Source organism: Elaeis guineensis, chromosome 1, assembly GCF_000442705.2.
Source record: "Elaeis guineensis isolate ETL-2024a chromosome 1, EG11, whole genome shotgun sequence".
Lineage (NCBI taxonomy): Eukaryota > Viridiplantae > Streptophyta > Magnoliopsida > Arecales > Arecaceae > Elaeis > Elaeis guineensis.
Window position 1 is genome coordinate 18,033,538 of NC_025993.2, and position 19,031 is coordinate 18,052,568.

The 19,031-nt window shown below is 37.5% G+C and overlaps 2 protein-coding genes across 2 annotated transcripts; both read right to left on the reverse strand.

Annotated features, from left to right (window-relative positions):
* Positions 1-2,157: 2,157 nt before the first annotated feature.
* Positions 2,158-2,550, reverse strand: LOC105033566 (14 kDa proline-rich protein DC2.15). Its single transcript, XM_010908425.4, has one exon. It carries the CDS (start codon positions 2,548-2,550, stop codon positions 2,158-2,160), a length of 393 nt encoding a protein of 130 aa, XP_010906727.1.
* A 912-nt stretch (positions 2,551-3,462) lies between these two features.
* On the reverse strand, positions 3,463-17,302 carry LOC105033567 (vesicle-associated membrane protein 711). The gene is made up of 4 exons (XM_010908426.2): positions 16,932-17,302; positions 8,222-8,412; positions 4,841-5,004; positions 3,463-3,776 (listed from the first exon to the last, which is right to left on the reverse strand). Exons 1-4 carry the CDS (start codon positions 17,146-17,148, stop codon positions 3,686-3,688), a joined length of 663 nt encoding a protein of 220 aa, XP_010906728.1. The 5' UTR covers positions 17,149-17,302; the 3' UTR covers positions 3,463-3,685.
* Positions 17,303-19,031: the final 1,729 nt, after the last annotated feature.

Here is a 19,031-nt window from a genome sequence, read left to right on the forward strand (position 1 = left end):
AGTGAGGATGAGAAAAAGATGAACATAACGGCCATGCACGAAGATACTACCATGCAAGTGCTGACTATAAAGAAGCCAGAGGGAATTTAAACTGCGATGAGAACATCATTCTTTTAATCAGATGTCTTTCAGAGAATGGCTCTTTTGAACTGTGATATCATATGATTCAGAAAAGGGCTATATCATAGGATGTTTTCAATTGTAAACTTTAGGACTGAACATTATAACTACTTTAAGTTATCTGAATCGACGGCCCTCCTACCAGGCTTGAAAGGGATTCAGAAACATGTAGCTTATTTGGCCAAAAAAAAAAAAAAAACTATGTTTCGAAATAAAAATTCATTATGAATGACAAACAACAGGAGATGGACGTCTTCTTTGTAAAGCGAAACTGGATGTTAGAAACATGGATTGCAAGGTAGATAAGGAATGACCGGCTTCTGTGTTATAGTTATGTGAGCTTGATTGGAGAGTGTTTAGTTGCATCCTCCTCTTTTTTTATTGCCTCAATGAAAAATCCCTTAGGCGCTTCGGCGGCTGCTTTTTCCTAAAAGAAGATATTTTTTAGAAGAGATTTTGGGATGATAACTATAAGCAGTTAATGGACCAGCTCTCTCTCTCTTACTACACACGAATATGATGTATGTGCATGCATATATATATATATAATGTATGCATGTATGTATGTATATATGCATGCATGTGTATATTATGTATAAAGGCAGTTAGAGTATATTTTATTTTAATTTCAGTGAAGACCAGAAACATTCCAATCTCCCAAAATTCCATTCCCACTCTCATATAATATTCAAATTTCATGCCAACGGCGGTTCTGATTTCCATCACGAATCAAATACGTTAAAAGATATGACTATTTTAATTTTCATTCCAATCTATTTCGATTCTGATTCTGGTCATGAGCCAAACATGTCCTAAGTAGTGATTCGTGAGAGGAAACATATGGAATGTTCGTGGAGAGTTTATTGAGTGTTGGTTGATCTTGTTTTCCTTGGAAAATATGGATTTAAATGTTGATTGATTACTCAAATTCAGTCCATTATATTCTCCAATAGAATACCAACTAGGTTTAAATAAAGAATCTGCATTTCATATTCACTAAGAAACTAATTCAATATCCCCACCCCAACAAACAGTTACTTTGTGGAAAGCAATTCAATTCCTACATGGAAAAACATGATGGATGCTTGGGCCATCTTGACATCCTATGAACCATGGAACTTTCTCGTCTACGTAGTTTCATTAAATATCGGAATGGGGCTAAACGGGATGTTCGGTCTTATCAAATGCTCTCCCTGCACCAAGATTAAGATTAACCAGTTTTATTGAAGACCCAATTCTGAGTGTGTCTAAGAAAATGACAAGGATATGGGAGGAAAATTAACAGCTTGGACGAATAAACACACACTTGAGGGTCCTAAATACTATATATGCCACAATTGTAGCAGGATTCTCCACCATTACTATAATATTGACCATGCATGCTTTACTCAGTAGGTGTTGATTAATGTACATAAGTTTGAACTATCAACCGCTAATGGCTCAATCAACATAACATTTGTCGCCTGGTATCAGAAGCCTAGATTCCTCTGTCACTCGAAAAAGCTTGATAGGGATATCAATTTCCTTAATAGTTTTATTACTATTCTTTTCCGAGGAAAAGGGAGGGGAAAACCCCACCAGTTTCATCTATATTTTTAAGTTCATGATTTCAATTAATCAACTTTATTTTATCCCCAAGAGAAATATTTTGGCTCGCCAAAAGACATGTCTCAATCACTGTCCTTGTTTTCTGGGTATACAACTTCGAAAGATGATCAAAGAAGGTGTTTTTGAGGTGAATTAATCTCTCTCTCTCTCTCTCTCTCTCTCTGCGCAACTGCATGAGAAGGCAATGCATGCAATAACAGTGAGCATCTAGACACAGATAACAATACCTGATTTGTCTGAAACATAAAATAACGACTGAACCAAGTGAATTTTCTTGGACTTTAATCCTTAGGCTGGCAAAACCAGTGATGACAACTATTACAGAGACAACATTAAGCTTAGCATATGAAAAGCAATCTAGTCACAGTCGAGATGATAAAAAAGGAGCAATGTAAGGACTGAGAGATTGGTGGTCCAAATCATTACTCCCTAAACACACTTGAAACCATCTGGGATCTCCTTCTTACAGGGGCTAACCAACAAGCTGAAAGCCACAGACCACTTAATATTGACACCCAGCAAGTTCTCCTTAATTATAGTGCAGAGGCAAGCAGCAGCTTCAACATCAGTAAGGCCTTCAACAAGAGCACAACACTTGCTCCCAAGTGGCTGACCTATGACCAACCTTTCTGTTTTTCCAAGCAAACCCCAGCAGACGCCGAGCTTGACGGTGTCTCGCGGGCAAAACGGGTTTGCCGGAGGCGTCTTCCGGGGGAAATTGTGGTAGATGCTGGGCTTTGGTTCCACAGGCCATGGGATGGAAGCACTGCATAGGTTGGAGAAGAGGAGGAGGCAGAGGGCTGCAATTGCCTTGCTAGCCATGGATTTCCTTCAACGGCTACATGCGTGGCCTGGTTGTATGGCCCTTAATAAGGTGCAGTCAAGTGTGGTGAATCCCATCTCCCTTAGTTGGGTAAAAGGGTAACTCAAGGTTGGAGAAAAGAGGAGGGAAATGAAGTGTCCTGGATTTGTGCTTTTGTGATAATGGAGTGTCCTTGACAGGCACTGATAAGAGGATGATTGGGTTATGTAGGGTCAGGGTGGCTACATGCCAGTTCTCTTTCCTGTAGTTGTTTCATCTTTAGCCTGTTGTCCTGTTCCATCTGCTGCAGTCATGCACATGCACTGTTTCAACCTTTCGTTCAAGAGCCAAAAATGACCAGACTTCTTAAGATTGTTGTGAACACAGTAGATATTTTTTTCTTCTCCAGATATAGAATTTACATGATGCAGGAATGATTAGTTCTTTTCCACCGATGTTTGTGTAACATTTTTGGAATCTATATTATTTCATGTCTTTCAGTTGACGAGCAGGAAACGTGGCCTCAAGAAGCATGTAATGTCCCTACCTGATGTAAGGATGATTAAATGCTAATTATAGGTGAGGAAAATAAACTGGCCTTGGCTGGCAAGTCTAGTTTTGCCATGTTTCCAACTTGTGGTATACGATAACTTTGACATGGACCTGCCAACAACTTTACTTCTCAAAATCTATCATAAATTGCGTCACACTCACAGTGGAAGTTCTTGTTTCGGCTCTATGCTGAGCTAAATCAAACTCATTCCTGATCTCTGGCTAGAATACCAGCAAGTACTGGAAATATAATAGAACTGCTCTGATTATTTCCCCTGCAGTCAATCATCTGAGTTGCCTTCGCATTTCAGCATCTGAATTCTCATATTCTTGCACTTTGATGATCTAAGGCATGCAGGAAATGCTTCAACAAGAGTTCCTTTTATCCAACAATGCTATAAAATTAGATATGAGATTTTATACTACAAGATTACATCTTGATCACAAGTCTCCACATCAGAGGCACAATAAACATGTAATTGACACTCCTAACACAGTCAAAGAGCCCAGAGGCCCAAGACCAATAATGTGTAAGCTTATTCACAATAGGAAATAAATGGCAGCCAAACACAGACGAAACATAATAACTACCAATACCCATCATCACCGGATACAAGATGGCAGAGTGATACCATGGCACACAAATGCAAGTACAACATAAATTATGACTAAAAGGAGGAGAATCAATGCAAACCTGCAAGATATATATTATCAAATTAGTATGTACTCTTACTCCAAGCCAAAAACTAAGATTTCAGAAAGAGCATAAAAAAGAAACAATAAGTGCTTCGAAAAGGCACAAACGAGCATGATGAAAAATGTAAACGATCAAAGAAGTAAGATTTTGTGGATAACAACCACAAATTTAATAAAAGCAAGGAAGCAGAACCACCAATTGCTGTTGGTTACAACATTAATAAATGTAATAGGACTGAAACAAAGAAAACAAGAACATAGGAGCAAAAGACAAAATTTGTCGTTCATGAGCCTTTGTATCAACATTCTTTATCAGCAATCTAACTGGGGTCCTTTGAAATTATTACAGCAGACTATTATAAGATATTTTATGTTTCCATAGAAATGTATTTGCTCAAGCAAGGCTACAGAAGACGTCAATTGTAAATAAGGATTGTTTACATCAATTAATGTGACATTAGATTCATTTTAATTTGTATTGATAAATTGGTAGAAGAGTAGGAATACTTGATTTTTAGTATGGTTACGGATTTTTTTGGTTCCAGATCACATGATTGTTCAAAATATTGGCTTCCGACTAGCCAGCAGTTGAAGAAAAGCCTACTCCCCCTGCAACCTCCACAACACCCCACCACAACAACACACAACACACCCCAACCCCCCCCACCCCCCCAACAAACCACCACCAAAACCCATTTGAACATCTTTACATGGTTTTCTGAATCTTATATTGTCAATCAACACTGACTGTGCTCATAATATTCTACAATACATGTATCATGCTGGTCCAAGTCGTATTTATGCAAAAAATAATATTTTGATCCTCAAATTCACGTCTATGCTTCTAGTTTCCTTACACTAGTTAGAAAAAGTATCATGAGCAATTCCCCTTTTCTGTCAAGATGCTGACTCTCTTACATACATGACATCTCTACTTTTGATCATCAAAACTATCATATCTCTTTCCACGTAAAGAAAAAAAACTAAAGAAATGTACAGTATATTAAGTGCATCAAAACTATAGAGGTCCGAATTAATAATGTAGGTTGAGAAACTGCATACGTGAGCTTAACATTCCGCCACCACACAGTGTTCCTGAAACGGCGAGATTGTTTTCGGAAGCGAATTGTGTTTCCTTGCATATTCGTAGTTTTATCAACCAGCAATTCCAACCGATCTCCTCTTTCAAGTACTTTGTCGATATTCTCTATCATGACATTGCGCACCTGGGATGGTCATCAAAAATGAGAATTTTCAACAAAAGCCATCTAAGTTGTCAAATGCGTACAATATGCAAAGTATTGAGATATGATGCTCAGATTTTACATCAGAAAAAGTTGAATAATAGAATATGGCTTAAAAAAACAAACAGATGGAAGAAATGCCCCATCCAAAATGCTCGTGAAACAGGGAGAACATCAGTCTAAACACACAGTTCTAAACTGATGTAAAACCCTTGGTTTTCATGAGGAACTAAGAGAACAGGAAGATGAAGCCTCTGAGGCTCTGAGCTTTTGAATGTGGATAAGCCAATTCAGCAACTTTCTTGTGATGATACTGTTCATCTTTGCTTTTCTTAATTCTTTGTTTCTGTGTACAGATTACATCTAACAGGTAAAGCTTGTTCAAAAGGCACCTACACTGTAAAACCTGTTTGGAAGGGTAGAACACTTCATTGGTGGGTTCCCATCATTTGAGCAGTATTCTTTTATTATCCTATGTATTCATGGTAGAAACATTGGTTTTAGAGTCTGTATTTGAGCGTCTTAGTCCTAACAGACTAGGAAAGTATCACATGAGGGTTTATTGCAGGTCGCACTACAGAACAAAGGTTGTAAACAAACTATACTACATAAAATTACATGGAAATGGGAAATTGACGTCTGCTCCTGGATTAACTGGCATTTTATGTCTAACCCCTGTTGAATGAAAATTTCTACTTCCAGTCCTTGTTTTCGATGGCCATTGTATATTGAATCCCTGGCCTGTGCATAAATATGCACCAAGGCGGGTACAAAGTGTGTAAAAATCAGGCCTAACTATGAATGCTAATGATGAAAAGGACTAAATGTGATATGGTAGTCAAATGAAAGACTACGTGTTAAGCTCACCTACAGAAATTGCAGACACTTGGTAAAACTTCAGAAAATTTCTAAAATTTCTGATTGGTGAGACACTAAAAAAAAGATCCTTAATGCTAAGATGTCATGATGTCCATGATACAAAAAATGACACTAGATTCCTTTAAATAGAAAAGCTGCCGCTACTACTCCTGTACTTACCATTTGTGTATCATCTTCCTTATTTTCCATTTGTGTGCAAAATAGTTACTAACATTCACTTTTCTTGGGCTTGCAAAGAAATTTGGAAAAAAGGGAAACCAAACTTGGAGTAGATATTTAGATATTTTGCACACCTGAAGTCCCCAGTTTTTATAAATTTGAGCTCTTTAGCACCACAGAAATTTTGTGTCCACAGCCATTAACACTCGGCATAGTTGGCCAGGTCAACAATCGAAAATATAGACTATAGAGTAGGGCTGACATCTAGGATTCTAGTGCATAACAAATTCTATGCTAACAGACAGCTATCACACAGAATCGAGCCAGTGGGGCATAGTCCCTTCTAATAATGGCATTATAAAGTGTAATAGTTTTTCAGATGAAAATATTGCAACATATGTATGGATAACATTATTGCAAAATATGCATGAACATATTGCAACACTCTATTCAGAGAAAAAAAAAAAAAAAAGAAAGAAAGAAAAAATGTTGCAACATTTCTATTCTTTACCACTATGTACCTTGTGACATCAAGTGCTGTCCTACCATCACACAAAGGCTACAAATTGATATCAACTACCCAATCTGATCTTTCTTTCAATTCGCTTTCATATGCATAGATATTACCTGATCTATTGTAGAATGCTAAAATCCTAAACAACTTTACAACTGAAGCTTCAAACAACCAAAAGGGAAAAACATAAAGACAGGTTTTTGACAGAGCAATGCCATGAATCAACTTTTTTGGCCACTGATTCCACACTATTAATCTTGATGGACATCTCTCTCTCTCTCTGTATGCGTGCGCGCATGCACGCGTGTTGTCTGTCTGTTTGTACGCATGCATGATTGCATGTGTATATATGTACTTACAGGTTTGTGCACATTTAGTGCATTAAATTAATGTTTCTGACACATATAATGATTTTTTTAAGCAATGACCGAACCAAGACATCTACCAGCTTAGACAACACATTTCAGCTCATGCATATCTCTTGTCACAAACATAAAAAGACAAATTATACTAAAATTAGAAAGAGTGAGAGGGGTCCCTAGTTCTATCCAATTTACCCTTAGATTGAATAATAGCAAGATATTTAAACCTATATTATATGACAACGATATGGATAGTTTTGGAAATAAAATCTTATGAATAAAATTCATAAGTAACGGCATTTTGGATCTCCAATCTCTTTGCATCGTCCTCATTTTTTCTATTCAAAACTTCCCCAATGTCCCCCTCTCTAAGTATGCCAGTTGCCTCCTTATTCTCTTAAAACCCAAGTATTAATCTTATCTGGCCTTTTTCTGCCTCTCTAACTAATATCCTACACCCCCCACCCTCTCTATCTCTCTCTCTCTCTCTCTATTTGTTCCAATACCAAAATGCCCCACACATGGCTTTTCCATCTCTATCTCTGACAAGAGTTTCCCTTTCTATCAACACTTCTCCACTATAGTCGTCTTTCATCCTCTTCAGACAATTTGTTATTTATTTTTTCTTACCCTACTGATTTACATGTTATTTTGTTTTTGCAGCAAACGGTATAAAAAAGTCTATACTAACAGAAACAATAGATCGAGCGACACAACCAAACCTATTAAGTATCTTTTCCTTGAACTTAATTAAACATATCATATCTAGATATTTCTATTTTACTTTTTACATTTCTCTAAAGGATGAAAATCCTTTTGCAGAGACCTAGAAGAAGTGGAAAATTCTAAAGAAACATTGTCCTAGGCACGAATAAGTTTGTGCAATTCCTTTTGTTTACTTTTCCCTATTCGATGTACAATTTCATGTATATATTTATTTATTTCCTTTTGTTTAAACATTTATATTTTTGACATTTAAAAACTTCCTTTAATTCTTTATTTAGTAAAGTTATTTAAAGGATCATGCAAATCATTTTGTTATGGTATTAATTCGTTGGTTCAATTCAGGATATATCACTGATCTGATTTTTTGCTTCAATTTTGTTAAGTTTAAATATGAGGCATTTTTTATATCTTCCAAATCCCAAAAATAATATATTTAACATACATTTTCCTTAAAAATAGAGATATTTAAGCAAATTAATTTTTTTTCTTCTACATGCAATGCACATGCCTGTTTATTAGTAATAATAATGATTAAAATGCCAAAGCATTTGCATTCTACCTGACTCATTTCACCTTTGATGCGGTTTATCCTATCTGCATTAGGGTCATTTGAATAATAGTCCATCTGTTGACTCAAGATCCTTGAAAATTCATCATTCATTGCATAAGCAAGAGCTGTGTGACAAGCCCGACTATATGTCTTCACAAATCTTCCATGAATATCCTCAAGAAATGCAAAAGGAATTCTTCCTGCACAAGTAATTCAATGAATTTAAAATTTTGTCTGTCTTGACAAAAAAAGATTAGAACATAAAAGGTCTGTGAACAGGAACTTAAGATATGAAATTCCATTGCAGAATGCTAACTTTTTTCTTCTCCAAATCAATATGTAAATGACGTGTATATGAAAAGCATAAGAGCATACATATGATCACCTTAGCATTATTGACACAAGTGAGATACAGAACTTTACAATATTAATGCCGTGGACTTCTGAAGAGAAAAACTCACTGTTTACATGATAAACTTAAAATACAGCACTTTCTATTTGTCATCCTAGAGAAGTAGCAACTTTGAAAGATAATGACATAAAGGAATCTTCTAAAGTCTAATGTGCCTGGTATACTGCATGCACATTCTATTAAGGGTAATCATAGTGGTCTCAAGCATATTATTAAAAGTGATTTATGGAAGGAACCGGTGGAATAAAAACCATAATTACCTGAAGGAAGTTCACCGAAGTTCTCAAATTTAAAATGTCTAAAAAAGAACAAAATAAGGAGTGTGTGTGTGTGAGTATAATCTCACAGCAAATATTAATTAGAAAAATGAGTACATAGAAGCACAAATAAATGAATGCAAAATAAATTGCTACGAGTCTTCGGTCAGCAACGTTCCAAATGAAAACTAAATGAAAGAATTAAACAATAGCCACTAGAGCCATCAACAGGAAGGAACTTTTGTTTTCTCCTAATTTTTAAAAATCATTAGGATCACCACATTCTGAGTCTGCACGGTCCCTGTGACACTGTACAAACTGCCATCGCCCCTACTAGCACTCAGCATTGGCATGGTACAGCTGCACCCCAGTGCTAGGCAAGCAGAAGTGCTAGTGCCTGCTCAGGCACTGGCACAGTACAATTGCTTAACATGCCATTGCTAGGGTGGCATCACCTTGACATGTTACACACAATCCTTTGATGACCTTTATGAGCAAAGAGCTACTCACACCTCAAAAATTCATGACATTTCTGCAACTCATACTCGAAAATTTCTGAAACAGGGTGACAATAATAATTTATATTGCAATTTTTTTCATTAAAAAAAAAACTTGGCTATATATGGTTGCATTTCTCATTGCAGTGCATGGGCAACAACTCCATCACTATACTCTTTCATTTCCTTGAATGAAATTTAAACTTACATAACTTGTTAAAGATAGCTTAATGCACTATCTATACTAGAGACAAGATTTCATGTGTTAGCTGAAAAGCGCCTTGTGTTTGTTTCATATTACCTCTCTTGGACAGTCTAAAAGGTATCTTTCTGAACAAAAGGGATACTTTGCTCAACTGGAAGGACATCAGTAGGTGGCTGGTGTTAACTATTGCACATGCATGCCTCTCTCCATAAAGAAAACTAATATACTATGAAAACTTAAGACTCAGTTATCTCTCTCTGTCTCTCTCTCTACACACACACACATATAGCATAAAGTTAACCTTTTTATCCTGGCTCACATCTTTCCTGCACAAATCAATGATTATAATATTTTTAACCCACATTTACGGCCATGATAACTAAGAGCAAAAATTCGCCATCTCAGTCTCGGGGTCCATACTAGTACCATGCTGGTACAATATTGGTATACCTGGCACAAAAGTCAGTTTTATACACCAAGGCTGGAACGCCCCATATGGAGTCTCGGTTTGGTTCCAAAATGGTATGGTATACCATACAGCCATTATGGGTCAGTATACATTGGTGGCGAAGTTGATTAGGATAGTCATTTCAAACTACCATCATAAAAGAAGTCTGAGAACCACTAAATCCAAGAACCACTAAAATGCAGGCACTAAAGTCTAATACTGATATGCAAATCTTTCTATATGCAAAGAAATTTTGCTGCATAATTTTTTTTGAAGTGTAAGTTGTGTCATATTAAGTTACATTATCATCAATCAACTCAAAATAATGCAGATGAACAGAAAAATTTAGCCGCTATCAATTGGCAGAAAGGATAAGACAAGTAGCTAGAACCTTGTAGAAATTATTCTTATTTATCCACTAAAAAGGAAAACCAGCAAAAAATAGTTTCTGACACAGGTAATTGAGCAAAAGTTCTGAAAGCAAAGCAAGCATGAATATGAAGAGCTTGAATAATTATGAAATATGTGAGACAAAGGGAGGAACTGGAGATGCAGCTTGAAGTGCCAACAATCATCTTAAGCCGCAAAAATCTAAAGACAAAATCATAAGATACAGATCTTTATTGCATGGACCATATTGTTGTGCAGCGAGGAAAACGCAGGTCTGATTAAGATGACCATGATAATGATGAGAGTGTTAATACCAAGGCTGTGTTTGGATTCTAGATAACCCATGATTACGCCATGGTTATTTAGTTATCCATACAAACACCATCACTTTTTGGGTGGTCAAAATTAGCTAGCAACAGGACTTCACCCAACTAACCTGGTTGAAGTTATTTCTGGAGGGATCTGAAATAACTTCAACCATCCTCCTTCTAACTCTACATACCCTATCCTTTCATCCCTCTCTTTACCCCTTTTGTACTTATGCCTGGGAGAGATTTGTTTTTCTTCATATCACCCACTTAATCCGTTAACAAATGCCCTTTCAAGGAAACAACAGTTTTACCATCCCAACAAAAAGGGGTGAATAAGTGAGCAATAGCCAAATAGCCTTTTTTCAGATTCATGAATAAATGGATAGTGGTGGATATTGATAGTTTAAGTTACTTAACCATGTAGTAACTGTCAGGTGCCTGGTTCTAATGGTGGGTTAGCCTGATAGTTCTGATGGCATGAATGTTACTATTAGATCATCCTAGGCACACTTCGGTCCAGAATATCCCTCAAGGTAAGGAGTTGTCCCCTTGGGTGTTCAGTGCACCTGTGGTTTGAGTTTCCTTACCCTTGCAGGAGAGCTTTATTGGTGTTGGAAGCCAAGAGAGGGCTTTCTTAGGGAATGGACCTCGGATGGCTGGTGGGTGTTGCATTTGCTTTTCATCACCCAAAATCCTAGCTTTATGTTCCTTTCTGTTCTTCTCTTTAAGTAATGTTCACTGTTCAGCAAATGCAGCTCTTAGAAAACTCTTTACTCTTTCGGTGCTTGTGAGCTCCAACATGGCTTACCATCAACAAGTGACTAAGGATTGTGAACAAGAAATAATTCCAACAGATGGTAATAGCGCATGGCAGAGTCAAGATTTTATATTCCGTGGGACAAAGCTGTCCCAGTTTGCCCACAAAATAGGATGCGCCGCCATCCCACCTCATCCCAACACCTGGGGGAGGAGATGTCCCAAGACATCCCGATTGGGATGCTAGGACAATGGCGGGATGGTCCTGTCCTAATACATGGGATGAAACCCTATCCTAGTATCCTATGGAATATCCTACCGAGACTTAAATTCTTGGACAAAGTAATGACATACATAAATACATATATATATATATATATACACATACATATGTAAATGTGTGTGTGTGTGTATACAAAGGGTGGTCATGCTTCTATGGCTCCTCCTACCATAAAGGAAGTGAATGTAGGTGCTTATGTCTCTCTAAACTGGGGAATAAGGAGAATAGATTAATGAGATTCTCAGCATAAATTCATACATATGTGTGTGTACAAAGGGTGGTCATGCTTCTATTGCTCCTCCTACCGTAAAGGAAGTGAATTAGGTGCTTATATCTCTCTAAAATGGGGAATGAAGAGAATAGATTGATAAGATTCTCGGCATAAATTCATAGCCTACTAGACTATACTTTTTCTACATAAAGCCATAGTTGCAACTTCCAATTGTCTAGGAACATTGGAAATAGTTGCTCTTAAACTAAACTTTTTGTGCCAATAATTTTTATTTGGTCTGTTTTGCGAAAAGGATGTTGTTTGACCAGAGAGAACCTACCCACTTGGGTATAGGTCAAAAACAATTCGCATGCAGATTGGTCAGTCTAGGTCACACCAAGCATATATATGAAGGTACAAGGGACACACCTGACTGGACTCGGCTTGCCCCGTTGCTGCTCCGAGTACGATTACAGTGAGTACTTAAGATATAAGAATTTTGTATGAAACTTATGGATGGTGATACAACCTTTAGTATCTTTATGAACACTTATTCACCAACCATTCTTATTAAAGGTTGCCTTCAGTGCTACTAAAAAGTTCTCCAAATCCTTTGTCAAAACTTCCATCATGTTAGCTTACATCTTCTACTTTACCTTGTAGACCCTTCTGCATGAATTTGAACGTCTCCCACTATGAAAGCCAACTCAGATTTTAACTACACATGCCTACAACATCTCAGCAAGATTCACCATCATTTTATCATGATGAGTGGAAGTTGTACACCTATGATATACATGTTTTTCACTCTGTTTTTCTAAATTTTGCAACGTGCCTATCTCAATCTTGTTATTTCCACAATTTTATTTTATTTTCTATAATTTCTCTTGAATCTCTTAATCACCCAAAATTTAAGGTTGTACTACCTTAAAGGTAAATGTTCACGCCACACAATCCAAATGCAACTTTTTCACTTCTTTCAAGCAGCTTTAGCTTCATTAAATACATCTTCTTCTCTCTTTACATGTGCACTAGTAAATAAATCCTAAAAATAGTATAAGGATGCAATTTCAGGCAGTGATTACATTGACTAGGAAAGGGTATTATTATCAAGTCAAAGAAAGAAGGAAAACTGTAATACCCAAAATTTTTACCAGCCCAAAGTAAATATATATATATAAAAGAAAAAAAAAGCCAGCACATGCAATGCACGTGCTAGAAAATACGGTGGCAAAGGTATGTGTCCGATCGGGACTCATCTTCCTCTTCGACGGAAGAAGTTGAGTTTGAGAGGGATTTGATGCAAAAAGCCCTTCTAAAACCCTGATTTTAAGCCTATTTATATCCATCCCGTGTTTCCCTATTCACGCTAGTTCTCGATTGTTCACCACCGAACGTCGCCAAACCCTAATTCCCTTTCGATTTGTTTTCCCTACCGTCATTGTAGTCACCGAAAATTAGGGCCAAACCTTGCTAGAAACAAGGAAAATAATCCTTGGATACCTTTCTAATCTTTCTCTCTACCATTCTTAGCCCATAGACCATCGATTTTGGCCGGCATCGCTGGATTTCCTTGGAAAATCTAGCCTTTGAAATTCTCTTATTTTTCATGATTCTATTGATCTTTTTTGGTGCTGTCCTCCCCGTCGATCACCAGACTGGAATCCCCTGGTCGTGCTGCCATGGTCTGCTCTTCCAACCATGGGCGCCATCGATTGAGGGACCCCTCTTGCTTCAAGAAATAAGGGGATCAAAAGATCCCCTATTCTGCTAAAGAAGAAAGGAAGAAGAAAGAAGAAAAAAGAGAGAAAGGAAAAGAAAAGAAAAGAAAAGAAAGGAAAAAAAAGAAAGAAAAGAAAGATTTCTTTCTTCTCTCCATCCTCTCTCTTTCCTCTCTAGTCTTTCTCTCTCTACTGTTTCCTTCTATTTTCTCTCTCTATGAATTTTCTTTCTAGGTTATTTCTCTCTTCAATGTTTTCCTCTCTCTATCATGCCTATTGTCTCTCTTCTTTCTTGGGATTGGTGAAACTAGAGATCTATCTTCCATGATTAGTTTGATCCTAGCCTGATCTCACCTTAGAGAATTTAATCTGTAAGGTGCACCCAATTTTCGGTTCGATCCTATGTGGATTTTAGTTTGGGATTTTGTTTTTGATTGGTCGTGAATTAAAATTAATACAAGAATATAATGTTGAATAATAGGTTCTGAAGGATCCCTTAATATTAATTGATTTGTCCGTTCAATGTTCTGCAAAAAATAAGTAATGAACCATCTTTTCAAGATATTTCATAATTTATTTTAAAAGTAAATAATTAGTTTGTGATTTATGTGTGATTTAGAAAATTATATTTGAACATAAAGTGACTTACAAATATTGAGATTTTTAGAAAATTTATAATTTATTTATTTTTATGGAATATGCATATGTTGATTGGAATTATGATATGTGTTATCTTGCAAAGGTATTTTCGTTTATACATCGAATTTGAACTCTCAGTCTAACTATATTCAGTGGATCTTGCTAATTAAGGTTATGCATTGGTGTTTAGTGGATCCTACCAATAAAGATTATGCATTGGTGTTCAATAGATCTTATCATTGGAGGTTGTACATTAGTAGTCAGTGGATCCTATCAATGGAGGTTATATATTGGTATTTAGTAGATCCTATGAATAGAGGTTATGCATCGATACTCTGATTATTGAGCTCTGATCCTGCCACAAGGTATAAGTATGATCGTAGTTAAGACTGTTGAGTTATTTGTTATGCATATAAATATTCGAAAGTATTTAATTACTATAATTTAGTATGGAATGTATTCTTATGTTTATTCGTGATAATTTTTTTGAATATTATATCTTATAATAATATCTGAAATATTTAGTTGAAATATTCATTACTTACTAGACTATCGAGCTTATTATTTTTTTTGTTATTTTCATATTCAAATATTTAATTACGAACACGAGCATTACTTGGAAGAGAGTTTAGAGATGAGATTTGGCACTATCAACATCATTGAACTTAGATTTATTATTGTTATTTAAATTTTTAGTGGAGATTTATTTGATGTTAGAGTTTTAAATTTGGGTATCCTTTGGATTGGTTAATAAATTTAAACTAGATTATAATCCCATACGATGCATGGGATGCGAGGCTCAAAGAGATTTGAGAGATCTCAAAACCTCAAGGGACCAAGTCACACTACCATAACTTGCACAAAATCCCACAATAATCGCTTTATTTTAATATTTTTTAATTATTTTTATTTTTGAACTATAAGTAGCCTCTACTTTCTTTCTTTATTTTTTATTTTATTTGTTAAAGAAGAGGGACCTTTCCCGTTCTCCAAAGCTCATCCTCCCATCCGCTTTTCCTCCTCTCTCTTTCTCTATCTCTTTCTCTTGCCATCGTCGAAAAACTCCTCTCGCTCCCGTAGCGAGGCAATGTAGCGCCGTTGTTGCCTAGCCTTCCCCAGTCTTGACACATCCCCACGGTCCTCCTCCATCTCCTTTGTCGCCAGACGCCTGATAAGAATGACCGGAGCATCTTTGGTAGTGTTGCCACCACCTCCCGCCACATCCCAGTAGCTGGGGCCCGTCTCCTTCGTCGCCAAATGTCTGATGAGAATGATTGGAGCATCTCCACCAATGTCGCCATCACCTCCCACCACGTCGTCGGCAGCTGGGCGGGGCCCAACCATCGAAAGACCCTTCTCATCCCCGCCTTCCTTAGCCGACGCATCCCCACAGTCCTCCTCTGTCTCCTGCACCACCAAATGCCTAATAAGAATGATCGGAGCGTCTTTGCCAATGTCGCCACTACCTTCTACCACATCCCAATGGTTAGGCCCGTCTCCTTCACCACTAGACGCCTAATGAGAACAACCAAAGCATCTCCGCTAGCGTTGCCATTGCCCCCACCACATCGCCGCCAGTTGGGCAGGCACCAGCCACTAGGAGACTCTTCTCCTCCCTGCCTTCCCCAACCTCAACACATCCCTGTGGTCTTCCTCCATCTCTTTCGCCGCCAGACGCCTGATGAGAATGAAGTAGAGCCTCTACGCGAACTGGGAACCATGACGTAGTCCTCCCCATAGTTAACACTACCTCGTGGACACGTGGCAGATGGTGGCTAGGAAATATTAAACACATGGTGGACGGAGGTTGATGCCTCCGTTTTAATATATACAATATAGATTCTGACTTTTAGTTATTTTAATTAATTCCACTATATTGCGTGACAAAAACAAGGATAGACCTGATGCGGCCGGATGGAAGAAGACAACTCTCTTTGAAGGATGTGGCAAAGCATAATACACCGATTAATGACAACAAGCAAAGTAGAATATGTAAAGAAGGTCTATGTTGTCGGGAAGAAGCAAAGCTTGCTACTAGAATTTCATAGGCAGCAACAAGCTCTAAATGATCTTAATAATTATAATAACAGAAAAAAAAATTATAACAGATTTTTTAGGTACCTTGGTATCATTTACACCTAAATTACAAAGAATTTTCTATTAAAAAATTCCAATGCAACTCAATCTCATACTTTATCAATTTCAGATCATGAACGCTGAGCAGCCCAAAATTGGAATAGGAACCAAGATTCAGAAGACAACATCACTAATCTTGATTAGGATAATCAATAGATCATAGCAACTATACATGTTTTTCTAGGTTTTCAAGAAATCTTCTTCATCAACTGAGATATCCCAAGAGTCATAAAATCCTGCCCCAAGTTATCGACTTTCTTGCAACCATAGCCAAATCCAACCAATGGAAACGCCAAATCCTCAAATTTCAATTAAATGAGAACACAAACGATGGGATCTGTCACATAAAATTGACCGCCCACCAGAAAGGCGCCGACTTCCAATCCAATCCATTTCAAGAATCAAATAAATAAACGAATCGAAGAGGCAGGAGAGGAAGAGAGAAGGAATACTCACTTCCGGCAGTGTCGTCGGCCATGCAGAGCACGGTGATCCCATCGGTGCGCTTGACATGGAAGACATACCGATCCTGGGAGTAGGAGACGTTGCTGTCATTGGTGCCGGGGATCTTCTCGAGGACCTGGCGGGCGATCGCGCTGGCGTTCGTCGGCGTCGCGCTGAACTCCGCCAGCACCACCGAGTCCCGGGCCACCACAGCGTACAGGATCGTCATCGCTCCTTCTCTCTCGCCTTCCGAGCGTTGGTCCTCGCCCTATTCGCTTCTTATATTTCTCTTATGTCTCAATGGAAGAAGAGAGGGAGGGAAAGGAGAGAAGGGGATGGGAGTGGCAGAAGGGGAGAGGAAATGGAGGGGGGCGTCCTCATGGCTGGGCTGGAGAAAGGAGGACCAGAAAGGCAAAAGAAGGGCTAGCCGGCCATCGCACATTAGTTAAGACATGGCCACTTTTTCTGGAAATGATGGGGCCAACCAAATTGCCAGAGTGGAAGGCCTCAAAGTACCAGCTTCTAGAAGGATCCTTCCACGTTGTCAGCTCATTATAGGGCTGAAAACAGGCCGGGCGGGTCCGAGCTAATCAGCTCAGCGCCCCCCGCCCTTTTTTTCTTTTTTTTTTTTTTTTTCCTCCGGAGTTTAAGCCAAACATAAATCCTATTTGAAATTGCTGTTGGTTTTTGAAGTTTTTAAAAATAATAAAAATTTTATAAAAAATTATTTACTATTTAATAACTATATTTTTAAAATATTATAAAATTTAAATATATATTTAATAACTAAACTATAAAAATATTTTTAATATGATAAAATAATCATAAAAGATATTACATAATATAATATAATATAATATGTGTTGTTATATAAATATATTGCATATTATAATATAACTATAATATAATATAATATAATATTATTATAATATAATAATATAATATTTTTGTCCAATATTTTCTCATTAAATCAATCACATCTCCATTAATGTTTATCATGGAATAAGTTTGATACAAGGAAGATGAGTTGAGCTAGGTAATGGCAACTAGCGACCCTAATCAACTAGAATGGTGTAATCAAAATTTTCAGACCAATAAACAGATGGTCCAATCAGGATAAGGACAACAAGTTAGGGATTATTGATGGTGAGTCCCAGAATAGCCAACAAAAGTCCGGATAAAGATCAACAAGTTAGATGGTCGTCTATAGTACCAATCCAAAACTCACTATATTTCAACCAATTAATCTAGGTTTACTTAGACATCTAGACCTTCCGCTGGTCTATAGAATTTTTAGAGAGAGAACTCCATGAAGAGAAAGAAGATTATAGAGAGAGAAAGTAGAGAGAAATTTATACAGAGAAAAAGTGGAGAGAGAGAAGATAGAGAGAGGAGACAGAAGAGAGAGAAAGAAAGATAAAGAGAAATGAGAGAGAGAGGAAAGAGAAGAAAGAGTAAATAACAAATCTCTCTCTTCCTCATCTTCTTGCTCAAGCAGGGGACTTTCCCCTTTCTCCCTCAACCATTAAGACAATGGATGGCCGAGACTAGCGACCTGCAATGGCATTCGACGGTGAAGAGGCAACGGCCCTGATAGCAATGGCGATGGTGGCAGTGGGCTTGGCCAAAGTAGAGAAAATGAGCAGAAGATCAAAAAAAAGAAACAGGCCATAATCAATAGCCAAGATCATGGTCGAGCCTCAAATCGACGGCCATACTCCAATGTACAATCTCAAGGGATTCTGGAAGGTAGCAAAGTCTAATCAAAAATTAGTGGTCGATGGTGGTAAACACAAGAAATGGATCGAAACAGAGCATTCCTATTTCAAAGATGAGTCTGGCAACTCACCAGCTCAAATCCGAGTGGAATGACGGCCATTGAAGTAGAAAAGAGAGAAAATCAAAGGCTTAAGTCCATCACCTAAGTCTGTCTACATTGAAAGTATGACTTTGATGATGAATCCACGATGGTTCTCTAACCGCACTCCACGAAAAATTAAGAGAACTATGAGTTTCGCCAGTAGAAAATCAAACCTGGAGAGGCGATGCTTAAGGGAAGGGCTTGGGGACCTTTCATAGGCCGAGTCTAAAGGTTTTCATTGGAGTTTAACA